The sequence below is a fragment of the Platalea leucorodia genome (genome assembly GCF_965183815.1).
Source record: "Platalea leucorodia genome assembly, chromosome: 3".
NCBI classification, from domain to species: domain Eukaryota; kingdom Metazoa; phylum Chordata; class Aves; order Pelecaniformes; family Threskiornithidae; genus Platalea; species Platalea leucorodia.
In genome coordinates this window covers 62964300-62982143 of record NC_138825.1, presented here as the reverse complement: position 1 = coordinate 62982143, position 17844 = coordinate 62964300, and the positions used below count along the sequence as shown (strand labels likewise).

The 17844-nt window shown below is 41.2% G+C and overlaps 1 protein-coding gene across 15 annotated transcripts in view; it reads right to left on the bottom strand.

The window, feature by feature from the left end:
• The window catches only part of REPS1 (RALBP1 associated Eps domain containing 1), a 69128-nt gene extending 51853 nt beyond the window's left edge, over positions 1-17275 (bottom strand). For 6 of the 15 annotated variants that reach the window (XM_082306537.1, XM_082306546.1, XM_082306548.1 and 3 more), the window contains exons 1-2: positions 17004-17274; positions 1090-1213 (exon numbers count right to left, since the gene is read on the bottom strand). In XM_082306537.1, the coding sequence (XP_082162663.1) occupies positions 1090-1213; positions 17004-17156 (277 nt within the window). In that variant the 5' untranslated portion in view covers positions 17157-17274. Of the gene's footprint in view, positions 1-1089; positions 1214-17003 lie in introns of those variants that run through there. The other 9 variants (XM_082306534.1, XM_082306545.1, XM_082306536.1 and 6 more) reach the window with 4 other exon arrangements.
• Positions 17276-17844: the final 569 nt, after the last annotated feature.

Sequence of the window (17844 nt, the reverse complement as noted above, 5' to 3'; positions counted from 1 at the left end):
GTACGAGATTAAAATAAACATAACTGTAGAAGTACACAGAAGGATTCCTTTCTTTTTTATAGCTTTGTCAAATACTTCAGTCCTATCAGGTTGTTTTTAAGTCTCCTTAACTACTGCTTAATCTATACCCATTAGACACAAAAAACCTCCTAAGCTTTCTTTTAATTACTAGCATATACAAATTATATCATAACATGTATTCTACAGACAGAAGATCTACTAAGGAGGTCACCTTAATGCAAAGCTGTGCTCCAAAAAATATTTTTAAGTTGCGAGTTGTGTACTATGCTGCAAAGGGCTACGGTGGCTTAACACTCACTGCTTCAGCTGCCTAAGTCTCTTTTCATCTCTCAGAGCAACATCGATATGGATCCACTATGTCACTGAGAAGGCTACAGTAGAGCCTCATATTAAAGCTTTCTGCTGTTCTGAACCATCTTCCTAAAGTGAGCCTTTCTCCTGTTCCAATTTCACTACCCACACCACAGCTGACCTTTGAAAAGTAGGATAACAGGTGTTTTGGATGATAAGACTTCAAACATCTTTTACAGGTCAGGTTTTTCACTAGAAAAATCTTAAACCACTAATCTTCATATTTGCGTTAAGAAGGGAGAAAACTGTCAAGCCAAGTGTGAAGGAATGTGACTTTAGAAAAGATGACCTTTCATTTGTTGCAATCAAGGCTTCATAAACTCAGCAACTACAAAAGCCTGCAAATGTTGCATCCTTCTTTTCCTTCCATTTCACATTAGTCTTATTAGCACTTTATTCAGAAGATAGAGCACACAGGTTCTCACATTAGTAATCTATAGAATGAACTTGTACCTACACAGTAGTCAGTAGTAGCTGTTCATTTACCCCATGACGAACACAATACTTATTTTCAATAAGGGTACGGTATTTCACCTCATATTTATTGCACAGTAAGAATACACTCCCTCATAGTCTCTCCGCAATTTTTTTTTTAAGCTAGCAACACGTATAAAAAGACATACCACACAAATTTACAAGGTTACTCTACAAGAATCTTTGAGCCAAGTACAATAATTCTGCTTAGCAACTCAGTTTCCCCCCGATCCTGTGATTTACCTGTATTTAAGCTTTCCACTCTTAGAGGGAGACCAGACTGGGCCACAGCAACAAGTTTCAAAGCAATGTAAAATTGACTTCTTCCAAAATAGCCAAGTCTTGTTGCACCACAGAGCTCCATAATCTGAAACAAAATACAATTACTTGTGCAAAGAAACATAAGATTTTCTTAATTTCATTTAATTTTTTAAATTGCATTTAAGAAATGCAACAAAGAATTGGTGTTATTTTATTCCCTTTTCTTCCCTTTTCTTCCCCGATGTTCTATATAACGGAAAGGTGGGTTTGTATTTTGTTATGAATTTTGAGAAACTTTGGTCTCTCCAGACAGCAGCTGTGCACTCAAACATACTGACTGCACATCCCTCCACATTGAAGACCTACAAACTTGCTGAGGGTGCAGTCACTGGTAAGATACTAAGCACGACATGTCCCAAATCAGACTCTCCAAGCTCAATGATCCAGACTGACTTTTTCATCTACCTAGCAGTCTCATCTAGCCTGTAATGTTCCAAATGAGACACAAAGGTGCTCTTGGACACCATGGTGAAAGCCTCATTGAAGGCAAGGTAGACGACATCACCGCTCTTCTCTCCTCAACCACAGTTCAAGTCTTTCCATCACAGCAGGCAATCTGGTTGACAAATATCCCTGGTGAATCCATGCTTGCTAATCGTAACTACTGTTTTCACCTTCATATGCCTAGAAATAGCTTCCAAGTGGACTTGCTGTATTTCTCAGGGAACCAAAGTGCAGCTGACCAGTCTGCAGTTCCCCAAATCAACCTTCCTGCCCTTCCTGAAGACGGCTGCAACACATCATTCTCCAGTCATTGAGGCCCACCCCTGATCTCCAACTATTCAAAGAGAAATCTGACTTGCAATGACATTATCTAGCTCTCTCAGTACCCTCAGAAGCATCCCATCTAATCCCATGAACTTGGTATTTCTCAAGAGATCCATCAGACTTCTTCAGAAACTACTACTAGTTTCTCTGCTCCTTCAATCCCATCTCTAGGCACAAAGGCCCCTGAGACCCTGTCTGTAAAGATCAATGCAGAGAAGGCACTGAGAATCTCAGCCTCATCTGCATCCATGGGTGCTAATTTCTCTCCTCACCCTTCCCACCAGAGCTCACACATAAGTTCCCTGTTTGGCAAATCTGGTCTCTTGACACATCTGCTCATTTTCCTAACTACTGGGATGGACTGTTAGTGGGCTTAGAGAAAGCTGTCCTGAAAGATTTCCCAGCTTTCAGAGGACACAGTTCTGAAGGGCAGAGGAGCCCTGCTCGCAGGCAAGTTCCAGCTGAAAAAGTCAACTACATTTTCACATAGCAGCAACTGAAGCACACGATCCACGAGGAGTTAGTCTGTATGCTTCGGCACTGCTGAAACAGGAAATAGGCTTTGGTAACTCCATACAATCAAACGGATGGGTTTATTAACTACAATTGACCTAGATACGGCTCAACAAAAGCTGCTTGGGTATCTCCTTACCATGCACCAGGACTCTAGGACCTCATGAAAATAAGCTGTTGTAAAACCTGTCACAGGAAGGTGTGGAAAGTTGACAAACACTTAGTCCCAAAGAAGTCCCAAGAGGATCAACAGGTCTAGGGTTGTGCATGCAGCTCAAATCCTGCTGGACAGAAACTAGCTGCATTAAATCACTTGGCTATATCTGCATTACACTTCCCATATTGTCCTACAGCACCTGTGTTATTTGTATTTTCCCATTATAGTATTTCTGCAGCATGATGTCTAGACAGAAGTCAGAGCATTTTCTAAAGTTTGTTAACTAAAAGAAAATAATTCAATACAGTTGAATACAATACATTAGTTTCAACAGGTTGGTTGGACTACAAATAGTGCCATGAGGAAAGAAGCGAGTCTAAATTGACAGGTGACAATTCAAACAATAAAAACTTGGAGGCATCAACATCTAAAATAAATTGCCTGTACCCAACCTAATCCCAAAAATAATTACACTAAGTTCAAATAACTGGCAGAACTAAAGCAGTGGAGATTCAAGAGACAGCTAGCAATCAAAACTAGTGCAACAGCAAGAGCAATTCCTTTTTTTAAAGCACTGTATCCTGGAAGATTGATGAACATCCATGTACTTGACTATACCTAACAGAAAAAGCTTGTGGATCCAGTGGCCTGTCACTGACAGATTAATAACTGAGCAGACTCTGGAAAAGCTTCTTATGAAAGGAAGCAATGACACAGGCATTTGGAGCCTATAGAATCATTAGGCAGTAATGGCTTTGGGCAATTTCAAAGCCAGTGCTGGACTAGAAATTATCTTGCTTGGAGCTAGTCAGTACTGCCAGATTGAAAAAAAACTTCAGTTAAAAACTGAATTAATAATTAAGCTACCATGGCAGGTAAGTATTAGAAAGGAAAGACAAGCATGGATTCAAAGTAAATAGATATTAATGTAGAAAATATGCCAGATATAAGTATCAAGAAAAGGAGAAAGCTAAGGATACAAAAAAAACCCCAACCAACAAAAAAGAATCCCCTTATGCTGCTGAACAAATAGCTGTCAAACCCACCCACAGCTAGCTAAAGGAGTCCTCTATTTCAAACACAGAATATAAACCAATCAGAAACATGACTGAAGATTGAGTAAAATCATTAAATGCAAACATCTAGTGGAGACTCCTCTGCTGACTGACAGCATGCTTGAACATAGTCAAAACAGTCTACCTATAATCTCCTTGAAGGAGGAGTTAAACACTCAACAGGTAATAAACTATATTAACGGGGGCAGGGACTAATAATGAAGAAATCACCAAGGGATTGGTTCTCTGAGATTTATGTTTAGGGCTTTCATCTTCTTACGAAGAGAGAGGATAAGGAATTTCCTTAAACTCTTCAAGGAATGCAGAGCCATCTTCAACACAAAACACTCCATGACTGTTTTAATCTCCTCAGATATGAAGATCCTGAGGTCACACTACTGCAATTAACCAGATTAAGGCCAACAGCTCTGTGAAGTTCCAGAATTTCTGGAAGCTGTTGATACAAAAGGAAAAGAAACCTCAGTGTAGTAGCTGTAAATTATGAAACTGCACACTCAGTCATCATACTGCAAAGAAGTAACAGCAGCATCAACAATATCAGGAGTTGGCGCAGATCAGACATGCATAGGAAGCAGTATGTTGACAAAGGGCACTGTTTCAAACACATACCTTTCTAGAACTCTTACAGGTTTCAAATAAGAGATCCTTGAACTTTCAAAGGTTGGTGAACCAAAAAAACTTAAGACTTGAGAACCTTTAAAAATTTCAGGTGAAGTGGAACCAATCACATCTTTATCAGATGTGGTGAAACGCATTTTCCAGAACTCAGAAGACCTCTCTGGGAGAGTCTTCCAGAACAACACAGTCCCCCTGCCCCCAAGTTCTTCTACAAGGCAAATCAAGCCCATTATCTGTAAACGTTAATCATGTGAAAGCACAACAATATTTAAGCAGGGATGACTTCAATGGTAAAACAATAAATGAAGCAACATGCACGCCACTTACATAGTAAAGATAAAAGTATTTCATCTGCTTGAAGAGAGTTACGAAAGTACCTACTGTTCCATACCAGAGGGTGGTAAAAGGCAGACTTTGAGACAACTTTTGAAGGCTAGAAGTCACAACACACATCGTGTATGCTGACAGGAGAGGGGGTGAACAAACTCAAAGGAGGACCTTTTGTATCACTTCATCTGAACTAGGGCATTAACACAAGTCTATCCACTAAAAAAAAATATCACAAATACAAAGCAAGAAAGAAGAACTGGGATTCAGAATATACACTTTGGTCCTGATTTTATTAACACATTCTTAATTTGAGGTATTCTAGTAGTCCTACTGTGACTTGGCAGGAATTTTCATGTTTGTATTGCTGGTGTAAGACTTTTTTTTAATTAATAAACACAAATAAACCCTACGTAGAATCACAGAATAGTTGAGCTTGGAAAGGTCCTCTGGAGATCATCCACTCCACTCCCGCAGCTCAAAGCGGGCTCAGCTACAGCAGATTGCTTAGGACTGTACCCAGTTGGATTTTGAGTATATCCAAGGAGGGAGACTCTACAACCTCTCTGAGCAGCCTCTTCCAGTGTTTGATCACCCTTACAGTAAGAAAGTTTTCTCTTATGTTTAAATGAAACAATTACCAGGAACAATATCATATAAACCATGGACCAGAGATGCAAAACAAGTTTTCGCATTCACTTTACAATATTTGATACAAACTTGACTTAAACCAGACCACATGAATATACTTGTGCTTCAGTATTTAGTACATGATTTTTGAGTTTTACAGTGCGTATTGACAGTAACCTTTTAATGAAAAGCAAGCAATACATTAAAAAAAATTTATTTACTTCAGACAAAAAAGCTAAAAAATTAAAAAGAATAACCTGCATTCAGTTTTAGGTTATTTAATAAAAATCTAACTATGATTGCAGATTGATTTTGATTCACAGTTTAAAATGAAAAATATTATGTCAACAACGTTATTTCTGTATCCTATATGCAGCAATTCACTGATGAGAATTCTAAAGCTCTTTGGAAACTTAAACAGATATGACAGGATGTTTTCCAAATTAAAAGTTTTTTGGAATACGGCCTCAAATTGGGTACTAGAATATGCTGTCCTCCAAAGGTGCTCTCCTAAAGTCATGTAATCCACTCACTCCAGCTACAACAGAAATTAAACATATTTCTACAGTGTAAGGCATTCTGGGGGCGTATAAGGGAAGTTGAAAAAAGTATTTCCTAATCATTGCTATTGTAGCAGAAAAAACACCTGACCACCACTACATACCAAAGACCTATGAAAACCTCTTTTGTGCTTTTTTTCTAGACTGAATACATTTCTTTCCTCACAATTCGTTACCTTCTAATCTTGTTATTCTGCAACCACTGTTCAATAGATCAACTCCTGTCACTTCATTTATCTCAATCTGTCTCACCAATTGCAGACCACAGCCTCACACAGTTTTCTAACTACAGTCTCTCACCTATCATCAACTGGACAAAGCAATACTGATTAGTTATTCATCAAGAATTTTCTTCTTCAGAAAAATCTCACCTGACAGGTAGCTTCTCAGATACAACAGTTATTGACAGCAATGCGTAGCAGGGACAAGACAGAGAACTGACAAAGATCCTTCTTTTGATGAGTTATTTTTAACCAAGTCAAGTCTCTGACCTAGTTCTCCACAAGGCTCCACAAACCCTGGCACACAAGAAAAAAATTGGAGACAGGACAAAAAAATTGCCACTAAAAGAAACAGTCCAAGCATTGCTCTGAATTCTATGTTTCAGCACTATTAGCAGTATATGACAAACATTTAAACAGTCTTAAACCTATCCGACAATCATTTGCAAAATGCATTTATGAAGGATATCAAGAACTGCTATATTTAACTCAAGTGTGAAGTAGGCAATGTTTATGTGCTGAACAGCAAGTATAATATTACCTCTAATACATACATTTATCTTATTAGGTACTTAGGAAGCATGGTAGTAAATATACTTAATTAGTTGATACTAAGAATTCCCAGGCACAGGGTATATTTAGGACATTGTTGTACATTCTTGCATAACGAATAGTAAGGTCTCCCTTTTAAGTCTTACTGACTGTTCCATGAAGATGGATTGCAGTCAATGCCACAAACCTGGCTTCAGAACACAGGCCTTTAAAGAAATAAAACCAACAGTATTGGAGGACTTCCAAGACGACACACGCTCTCTGGCAATGAACTATTTAGAGTCTCCTACTGTCTGAGCCTCTCCTAATACTTCTCCGCCCTTGATTTTCACACTGCGCATATCCACAGTGGAAACAGGCTGCTAAAACACCATCAGGAAGAAAAAACTACTCATCAGCTCTAACAATTAATTCTCTATAGATACTTAGAACTAAACTTTCCCATTCCACAGGTCATTTTACATTCAAACATACGTGTTTCAATCACATGAAATTTCAGAATTAATCACATCAGAAATAAAGAAGTTAATTAGCTGGTCAAAAAAACAACCCAGTATTTTAAGCCTCAGAGGAATGATTCTGCCCCTGTACTTTGGGATCTGTTTTACAAGGATGTCCACTCCCTAAGTAAGGGTTGGCAGCTTGGAGTCATGCTTTCACTCTGTTAATAGAAAAGCAACAGTCAAAAAGCACTGAAAATTTAAAACTCTGATTTATGACAGATGCGCATAATAAATATATATCTTAACAAGTGAATATGTTGAACACCACACCCACACAAAAACCCAAACAAACCCCCACAGAATTTTCACCTACTGTAGCAGTTTTTGAACCAGTTATATTTTAGGTCATTCCCGACTTCAACCCATTCGAAAAGCAGTCTGCAGCATCTCCTATTGTTCCTGATAATACGTATGTTCATGGTGGATTAGCCTCACTTATCAGAGACACTTCCTAATGCAATAGCTGTGATTTTTCCATTTGCAATCAAAGTTTGTGGTCTTGCTAACAGCCCCTGCAAAAGCTGTTACAAGCCACACACATGAATCTTACCTGAAGAGCCTCTTATGCAGAGCTCCACAGCTCTCTAGAGGTCAGTGGTTACCTTCTTGATTTGGTAGTACATGGTAACCACCTAACCACCATCAATCAATCCACAAAGATGAGGCAGATGCACCCTACATGCAACTACAAAAGAGTTCAAGATAGTGATTTAGAAGGGCCATTTCTCCAAAGATCTAGAGCCATACTGTCCTACTCAACTCTAAGTCATAAACAAATTATTGCCAAACACCCTCAAAAAGAGGACAGAATAAATAAGTGTATTCCTTTCTGACATGTTCAATAGCACCAACAAAGGAAAATCCAGACAGCCCGATGAAGACCCACTTAGAAAGCAACTACTATCCTCCCAAGCAAAATGTCATAGCTGGAAGACCTCAAGGCAGAGTTGCTCTTTGCTTGCATTAAGATTCTCTCTACTGCTGTTCTTCTGGCAGAGTAGGTGCTCATGAGAAACGCACCTTACAAGCAGTAATGGTAATAAAGCAGCAAGAAGAACTGGAAATAAAAAAAAATCTGATGCTGCAAAAGACAGCCTGGGGACCTACAAGAACCGTTTTTGGTTCTTAATGCAAAAAAAATTCTTGATGCTTGTTCTTTTAAAAGGAGATATTCCACATACCTGTCTCCTCCTCCTATGCAATTTTACACTACTGCTTAACCTAAATAGCTCCTCCCTCCTCTCAGCTGCACAGTTCTCTACTCCTGAGCACTAACTATTGCTCATCTATCTGATCACACAGTGATTACTCCACTCGGTAATACAGCAAAAAGTTGCTGTGTTAGTTACCTGCTCTTTTATTAATCTGGATCTGTCTACTGTACAACCACTGAACACCTCAGCAGCTACAAGATCCGTGGGAACATGTGGCTGGTAGCAACAGTTTGTTCATTTGACTTTAAACTTCTGGTAAGGCTGCAGCCTCAAGAAAGCTGTGTGCTTTGCATTTAAGAGGAGCAGAAAAGGTTGAAATGAGACGACTGAACAGAATACCACATCCAGAGCACTTGCAAGTCTAACTTCTTTGCCTTACCCAAAAAACCCCTCCTGAGAAGGGAAAGATATGTTCCTGTATCAGGCTGCTAAGAATTGCCCTCAAAACAAGGGTGTCTCCTTTCTCCTGGTGGTGCCATGAAGAGTTCAAACAATAGGGGATGAAGAAACACACTTTAGCAAGAACTCTCAATGCCTGAGCCAGTCTGTGACGATTTGAGACTCCAGGATGATTCTATAACACTCAAATGATTGTATTTTCTGGAACAAATGGTAGCAGCCAAAGTGTCCATACAAGCTTCAGCAGGTAGAGATATTTTACAGCAATAATATATTTAGTATTTCAAATTATTACTCCAACAACAAATAGTGCAAGGGAGACCACATGGATGTTCTAATTGTGGATGCTCCTGCCATGCAGCATTAAGTTGAATATTTTTCCTTCAAAATTTCTACTTAAGCACTAAATGCTGAAGAGAGCAGCATTTATAAAGACATTTTGATTCCTTTCAGACCTCCTTTATAATTGAAGCATTCCAGTGATTGATATTCCTTGCTAGTAATTATTTTCTTACTTTTTTTGATTTTAATATTTTTCTCCACACATCACCTTTCATCACTATGCCAGAACAAATGTAAGACAGAAAAAAGTCTCAAAGAATGAACACAAGCTTCCGGCTTTTTGCTAGTGTAAAATGAAGATTAAGGCATTCTCTGATCCTAGAATTAGTGGTTGTGCTGCGGCCTGGCCAAATAGGACTGCTCAGATCTGGTCTTGGTATTCCTGAGCGCTTCTATACAAGTCTACCTGCAGCTACTGTGCCCATTACTTTATGCTGCTTTCCCATCTCGATCTGTTTTCCTCTGAATATCAGTCTGACCAGTGTTAATTAGTTACTTAGCTTTGCACTGCTCCCCTTCTCCCAATAAGGCCTTTACAAGTCTTAACAATGTGTCTATCAAAGTTTAAACAAACCCCAGGTAAAATTCTAAAAACTGCACATTTACAGAGCTACATTTGAGACTCGGAACAGAGCTGCCAACACTAGGTCTTAAATGATTTAAGACATTTTAATTCAGAAAAAAACAAGTACACAAACAAAATACACACTACTGCAGTAAGAATGGACTTTTCTACAAAAGTCACAACTAATAGTCTGAAGCAGGAGTAAGTCAGCACCTAATGCTAAATTTTACACAGCTCAGTCCTGATCACCCTTTTCTGGGATTACTGAAGTTGAAAGATGTATTTGAAACCGAGTCTACTAATCGCTCTGTTACCATACTTCAGGAGCATTTTAGATGTCAGGAGTCAATCATTCCAGAAATTCAGGTCAGACTGTCATCTTTTCCAAGTTCTTTAACCTATCAAAACACAGTTTCTATACACAGACAGACATGCTTAAGTTATAAGGTATTTTTTGTATAACAAGTGCAGGGGATAATTTAACTCTTTAGACACCAACCCCAGCTGGAAAAACAAGCAAGTCACAAACATGGTCACCAACTCTGTATGTTAGTTTAGAAAGAATGACAACTGCTGGCTTAATAATATCCCTATGGTCTAAAGAAATGGTAAAGGAAAAGGAGCAAGTGGGAAATACATTCTTACACTAATTGTTACTAGAACTCCAGCGAGAAAAATCTGATAGTCAACATATTGCTCCCACACTCACTTCTGACTTCAAACTCATTTAAGCAAAGAGCAGAACTGCAATTTGAAGTCTAGGAATTCTACAAGAAGGACTAATCTAAACATCAAATATTTATGACCTATTAGGTGTGAAACTTGTCTGTAAGGACTAATATTATGAAAGCTAGCAAATATAGTTGAAAAGTCAGAGACTGCCAGCAAAATCCTATAATTTCACAGTATCTGCAGTAATATTTATTGAAGATTAGACTAAGAGGAAGGCATGTTTGCAATTTTTCACAGACAGCGGGTGAAGTGCTCACAACTTCTAATACAACAGAATTATCTTTACAGGAAAAAGATGAAGTTTACAATACATAATTTTGTACAGCTAACTTGTTTCTAAGACAGCTGCATTTGCCAAAGGCCCTGATATTTCTGAATAATTTTAGAATTCTATCCAGTCACGTTAGAATGGATATTAATCATCCGTGCTGTCATCTGACGACACATTTAAAAAGAAAAAAATAAACTGTTTTCAAACAAAGCTGAGCTCTGATACTTGAAATTAGCTGAGTGCTGTTCTGGCATACAGAATTATGGAGGAATTATTTACTAGATAAGTGCCTATACAGTATGAATGCCAGCCAATTAGACTCAGAAACCAGCTGAAAGTAAATATAAGTCTAATAGGCCTAATCTACACTCCTGAAGTTTTGCCATTAACTTCCTGCCTTTTGTTTCAAAAACAATGATTATTCTCTGACTAAACGCTGCTGAGATATGAGACTACTCAAACTAATTAACTGTAAAGAGAAAACAATTTCCAGGCCACTATAGTCTCTGTGAAGGTAACATCATTAAACTAAACATTTTTACCAGAATTCTGCAGAAAACTCAAAGCACAGTTCACAGGATACAAAGCAGACTAAGAGCCATTTCTGGCATGAACAGAAAGTTGACTGCTTATATATCTCATCATTACAGAGAAACAAAACTAACCTACTGCTCAGCTGAGAGCAAAGAAGAATACTCTATTACAATAACATTTGAGGGGAAAAAGATACATAGTTCACAAATCGGATATTCTTAACTGCGGATCCAGGCACTGTTTGTATTTACAACAGATCTCTAACAATTCTTATTTCCTAAACAAGAACTGAGATACAGCATAATGTATGTACAAACATCCTTTAAATATACAAATATTATATATAAATGTTATACATAAATTACATATGGTTATAATCCTAAAAGGCTACAGACTCATCAACTTTATGGTGCTCAAACTAACAAAATATTAAGAATGAGTAAGAAAAATGCTATAGTTATACATTTCTACACTGGAAGAATGCCTTTATGATGACCTGTTGTGAATGCTGCCTCAGAATAAATCTAAACTCATTTTATTTTAAAATGTCACATAGAAAAGCTATAAGCTTTAAAATAAAAAAATATAAACCCAAAATGTATGGGTTAGATTCAATTAAGTGATTTTTTTTTTTTTTTTTTAAATTTGGGCTTGTTTGCAGATTAGGTAAAAGGTCAGTATTAGGAGAGGAAAGGTTTTTACATAGCATACTTTTTTTTTTTAAAGATCTGAAAGTGCCATGTATTTTTAGATATACTCCAAATCACTGAAAGGAAGACATGGGATTTGCAGTGTATAAGGAATTCTAACTTCTTACCCCACCAGTTAAGAAAAGATAATAAATTCAACAAAATAACCAGAATGAGGTTGAGTCTTCTGCATGTCTCCACCACACAGGTAATCCTAAGCATGCCCTGGCTCACCTTCCATTTGCAGTTGTCATTTAGTAAATTCTACTGATTTGATAAACAGGTAGTCTTTCTGTAGGAAAATTCACTGAAACACCAACTGCAAAAATAAAATCACTGCGAACAAGTTTTTATCTTCTTAGATTCCTTTCTCTCTACACCCATTCCCCAACAGAGGCACTAACATTTTAAATTAAGAACCTGCAATTTCATTTTGCCATATTCTGCCTACGGATTATAATTCCAATTATAATTGTACCACATGCCACAGTTGAACTCTGGCATCTGAGAAAACTACCATTCCATGTTCTCCATTCCCTATGTTTGCCAAAAGCTGTCACCTCAAGAACAACAGAAGGCAGCACACATCTGCACCTTAGCTGTTTTTACACATAGTGCAGAAATTGTAGCCGATGAATGAGGCTTAATGCTAACAGTCTGGACTTTACAATGAAGCACCTACATCACAGGTATGCACTTTCTTGCAACTTTTGATGCAAAGGCAGCAACCTCTGACAGAGAGTTGAGGTAGATAACCAGAGACAGTAATTTTTTCCATCAATGACACAAGAATAATCAAAACTAATCTCTCTGAGACTCCTTAGAAATGAAAAAAAAAAAAGCTCAAAATTGGCTAACAAGAGCCAAAAATAGGCTTTATGCTAGGTTTTTAACGGGCTACTGCAAGCATATTGTAATTGAAGAAACTGGGCGTAACTGTAAGATTTATCTGTCTTTTCAAAGACCTTCTAACACTAAATTAGAAGTCAGGTAATGTTGCTGTACATTGCCAACACTGAAGATGACAATTCATTCGTTTTAGAGAAAGTACATGCAAATACTCACATCTTTGTTGTTTTATAGTAATGTTGTATTTTAAAGCAAGATGCCTTGACTCATTAATTTCAGATGAGTATCATATGCACAACTGATTTGCTTCTTGTCTTGTGAAGTTTCTATGGTTCATAATCAGAGAAGAGAGTGCAAGTTCATAAAACTTTCTGTCATTAAATCACCTTAATAAGAATTCTACAAATGGAACAAATGGGACAGCTATTTTATTAATCCCATGCACAAGTAATGAACTTTACAATACATTTTTTCACTGACTGTAGCTTTTACAAGCAACTTCACCACCAATACAAAGGCACCAAGAACTGACTTTAATAGCATACCTACATGAGCATTTCAGGTCAGATATGAAATGTGCTTTTGAAACCAATTTCCCCAATCACCCTCACTGCACTGGTTCATGCTGCACAGCCACTCCAGAGGAGGCAACTAGATTTCCTTTGTATGAAGCTAACCTAGAAGATACACTCTAGGAGTACACCTAATGAATCCCAGCTAACATTCAGTCTACAGGACGAGGCCAGAACTTGATCAAAGGAACGCTTCTGAAATACACATACAGGGTGGATGGCAGCTCCTCAGCATCACTTGTGTTGTGTCATACTACTTGTCAATACAAACACCGATGCACATGCAACTGAGCCATGAGCTCAGGCAGCTGAGTCAAGTGAAAAATAACTTGACTAAAACCCCTAATTTTTGTCTGAACAAGCTCCCTGAACCAGCTCACTGTCTGTTCAAATCAACGTCAGTGCGAGCGTAAGGCAGCTCCAGCTTCTAGGGATTTAAGCTACCACGAAACCCATGCTAGATTACAACTGAAACACCCAATCGCTCTAGAAAGAGGAAAGTTCTCCTCTTCCCCTCCATCAGCAAATGGTTTTCCTGCCTCCCTCCTTGTGCCAGCACTGACAGTCATTCAACCCCACTGTTAGCTGATACAGAGTTAAAATCAACAAAAAAATGTGATTAATTTTTGGCCTGCATAGCCCCTGATGGCAGCATACAACAGCATGGGACAGGCACTATCGCCTTTGCAAGGAGAAGCAGCACCAGGAGCACATGGCTGGGGGAAGGGGGAAGACTGAACCACCTCCTTCAGTGGCAGCTCACCATTAGATTGGTATAGCTGCAATGTGAAACCACACCCTGAGAGCAATTTGAAGACTCATCTAACTGTTGTGAAGTAGTTGGACTTGTTATCCCAACACACGTACTTTTATTCGCTGTTTAATGCAAATCTTCTAACTTAATGTTAATTTCAAAGACATGCACAAAAAAGCAGAAATACAGGTTAATAAAGGCAAGTGTTCTCACATGTGCAGCTAAGGTTGTAACACAGTTTGTGGTATTTTTGTTCTGATAATAAGACTGTCCTTTTTGTAGATGTGTATTAAGTGGACATATAGCTTTTCTTTTCCAGGGTTTTCTTGCTTTGTGAGCATATGATTTTTATACAGCAACTGTAATTGTTTCAGTCTTCTATATGTTCATTTATTCCCATTTAATAGGCAGCTGACAGTGTCCCTTAGAGGCAGAAATGAGAATGATTAGGAACAATTAGCCACATGTATTAACTTTTCCTGTTGCAAGACAAAAATCTCACATAAACATGACTCTTCGCAGAAAAGGTTGTGTGTGTATCCAGCCTTTAAACAACAGATTTGCAAGCAAAACAAGTTATGGGTCTAAAAATGGAACTGTCACACATTTTCATTTCCAACAGAATCAATTCTGAATCATTCAAAGGTATCTACGGACCTGTAATACTGAAGAGGAAAATCTTTGAAGTAATTCCTCAGGACTACTTGGTCCCTGTGAGCTTGAACAGCAGTAATTTTGTACTATGTTTTGCACACCTACAAAGGTACTCAGCATTCACATGACTAGTACTACACTTGCACTCCAGGATTACATAAGAACTGGGTAACTGAAACAAGTTCCTTTCCCCACAAGCATCGGGTGCTTCAAACAAACAGGTAAGAACACAGCACCATGGGGTCAGAACAAAATTCCACCTCCTTCACGAGGTCTCCTTATTTCTTAAGATATATCACCTTGATGCTTTAGTTACATAGTCACAGCTTCCGGAGCATCAAATGCAATTTCCCTTGGAAGAACCCCCACCCAATGTATTCAAGTCTGTGTTAACCTGAGGTATAGCCCAATCTCAAGGAGAACATAAAATCACTAGAAAACGAGATTCTCTCCCTCACAAGTACAAGGTACTTTACAGGTGACCAACAGTGATTGCACAAGATATTTGTAATGGGTCAAACTGCTAAGGGCATTTTGACTTTCTTGTATTATTTACAGTCTCATTCCTCATGCAATCTAATATCTTGTTTGCTGTTTTAACTGCAAGGTTTTCCTTGAGATCACTACAGTGATAAGCTAGGTCTGCTTCTTGAGTTAATTTATTTAGAACCCGTGGAATGATGCCTGAGTAGTTTCTCTTCTTCAGATGTGATCTACTTTGCAAGAAAATATTTGACCTCCTCTGCAACAGATAAGGATATAATCTGTGGCCACTTGTATTCAAAATTCCAAGTCTTTCTACCTTCTTGCACTAAATACCCGCATAAAACAAAATCTCTAACACTAGTCTACTTTATCTTTACAGTAATCCGGACAAGTTTTGTGAAAAATTCATTTTTAAATACAACAAATGTGTAAACATTCACTTCCCTGGGATGATTCTTCTGAAATTGGTTGGCCACACACAAAAAGCAGCAGTGGGTGGCCCTTGAGAAACCTCACTCATAATACTGAGCATGCAGACTCTCTCACCATTAAGTCCAGTCTAACAAGTCATCAAATAAGAGATTACTAGTTTTACCAGTAGGAAGCATTTCTTATTCAGCTCTCTTCCACTTTTTTGCATCTTAAACTAATTTTAAGTAACCAAGTGGCTCTTAGGAGCCCAAAACACATCAACAGTAACCCTAGTCAAGCATAAGTATTCTCCTGAAATCTGGTACTAAATTGCAGAATGCTGAAACTTGCATACTGTATTTCCAGCTACAGTAACTTTAATGCTTTGTTAAAAGGGCTGCTTATCACACTAGGCTGAGGATGAAACTGAATAAAAGGCAGCATGGCTTTTTAGATACAGTTTTACCCACAGCAGCTCAAAACACTACATAAACTTTAAAGCACTGAACAATGAGGGAACTGCTAAAGAAGCAAATCATTACAAACAGCTGTTCATAAGAATGGTTCACTGGGAATACTTTCCTCAAATAATTAAACAAGGCCCATCAGAGCAGACCTTCCCTGTTCTATGTTGGTAGCTAATACTGCTACACCTTTTAGATGTAACCTGGCCAAGGAAAAAAGTGCTAAAACTGTGCACATACATATTGCAAGTATAGGCCCGTGTTATTCTTAGCACTGCATTTTTCTTTGTTAGAAATGCTTTGATGACTACAGGTAAGTTAATACCTGCCGGGAACCGATGTCCAAAAAAGACTGCATGGCTTAGGTGAAATGGATTAGCATCAGTAGCACCCAGCGATACAAACCCAGATTTCCTTCTGTATTGTTCTTCATCAGCAGACTGTGGGACAAATCGCCCTCACATCCCCAAAGTGCTTTGGGGTTCTCATGCTTTGGATGGCCTCTGCCGACACGATGCAAAAGAGACACTTTCCCACCAGTTGCCGGACACAGCCAGCGGAGATTATCATCAGCCCCTTCCCAGACTTGCAGTCGGAGGCCCCACAAGCACATACGCGGGGCCCTGCTACAGGCATGCTCAGCGCAGCAGCTCCCTGCACCCCCCGCCCTTCCCTCTCCGCCGGAGAGGCTCAGCCTTCGCCCCCCGCCCGGGCTCAGGTGGCCGGCTCCCGGGCCGGACAATAGCTCCCGAGTCTGCCGGCGGGTCCCGCTCCGGCCTCCCCGCCCCGGCCCGCCGCCGGCGGGACGACCCCCGCCACAGGGCTGCCGGGCGGGCCAGGGGGCGAGGGCCGAGCCGAGCGCGGCGGAGGGGAGGGGAGGGGCGGCAGCTCCGGACGGGGCTGTCCCCCCTGCGGGCAGCAGCGGCGGGGCGGTGCCCAGGCCCGCCGCCCCCCCCGGGGGCCCGCAACGGCTACCTGCATGACCACGTCGTTGGGCAGCTGCGCGGCGCGGAAGAGCTCCAGGACCCGCCCGTTGGACGCCACCTTCTTGGTGCTCTCGGTGTCGCAGTAGGAGAAGAGGTCGCAGTAGTAGCGCTGCTCCGCCTCGCTCAGCGTCAGGCCCTCCATCTTACACCCCGGCTCCGCGCGGCGCTGCCGCCGCCGCCGCCCCGCATCCAACGGCGGCGGCCCGGCCGGCGAGGGGGCACCGGAGAGCGCGCGGCGCTACCTCGCGCCGCCCGGCCCGTCGCGGGGGGGGGGGGGGGGGGGGGGCGGGGGGAAGAACGGGGACGCTGCTAATGCTGCTGCCGCCGCCGGCCGCCGCGCGCCCCAGCCAACCGCCGCGCGCGAGCGGCTGCTCGGCACCTTCCCCCCACCAACCGCCCTCCCGCCCCCACGGCGGCGCGCGCCTGCGCGCCTTCCCCCGCGCCTGCGCCGACCAGCCCGGCGAGCGCGCGCCCCGGAGAGGGAGGCGGGGGAGAGCGCCGCGCGCCGCCGTCCCCTCCGCCCCAGCGGCGGCGGAAGCGCCGGGCCCGGGGGGCGGGGTTCGCGGGGAAAGGGCCAACAGCGCTCCCCGCCGCCTGCGGGCCCGCCCCTCCCCGCCTCGCGGTGCGGACGCCATCGGCGGCCCCCCCGGCGGGGAGGGGAGGGGGGAGGGGGCGTGGTGGCAGCCCGGGCGCACCACCCCCTTCCCGGGGCCCGGATGTGCGGTGCGGCCGTGCGCGGCAGCGCCCCCTGTGGCTGTGGCGGTGCGGGGAGGCGGGCCGGCAGCGCGCTCTCCTCAGGGACCCCTTGGGCGCCCTTTGGGGTGCCGGGC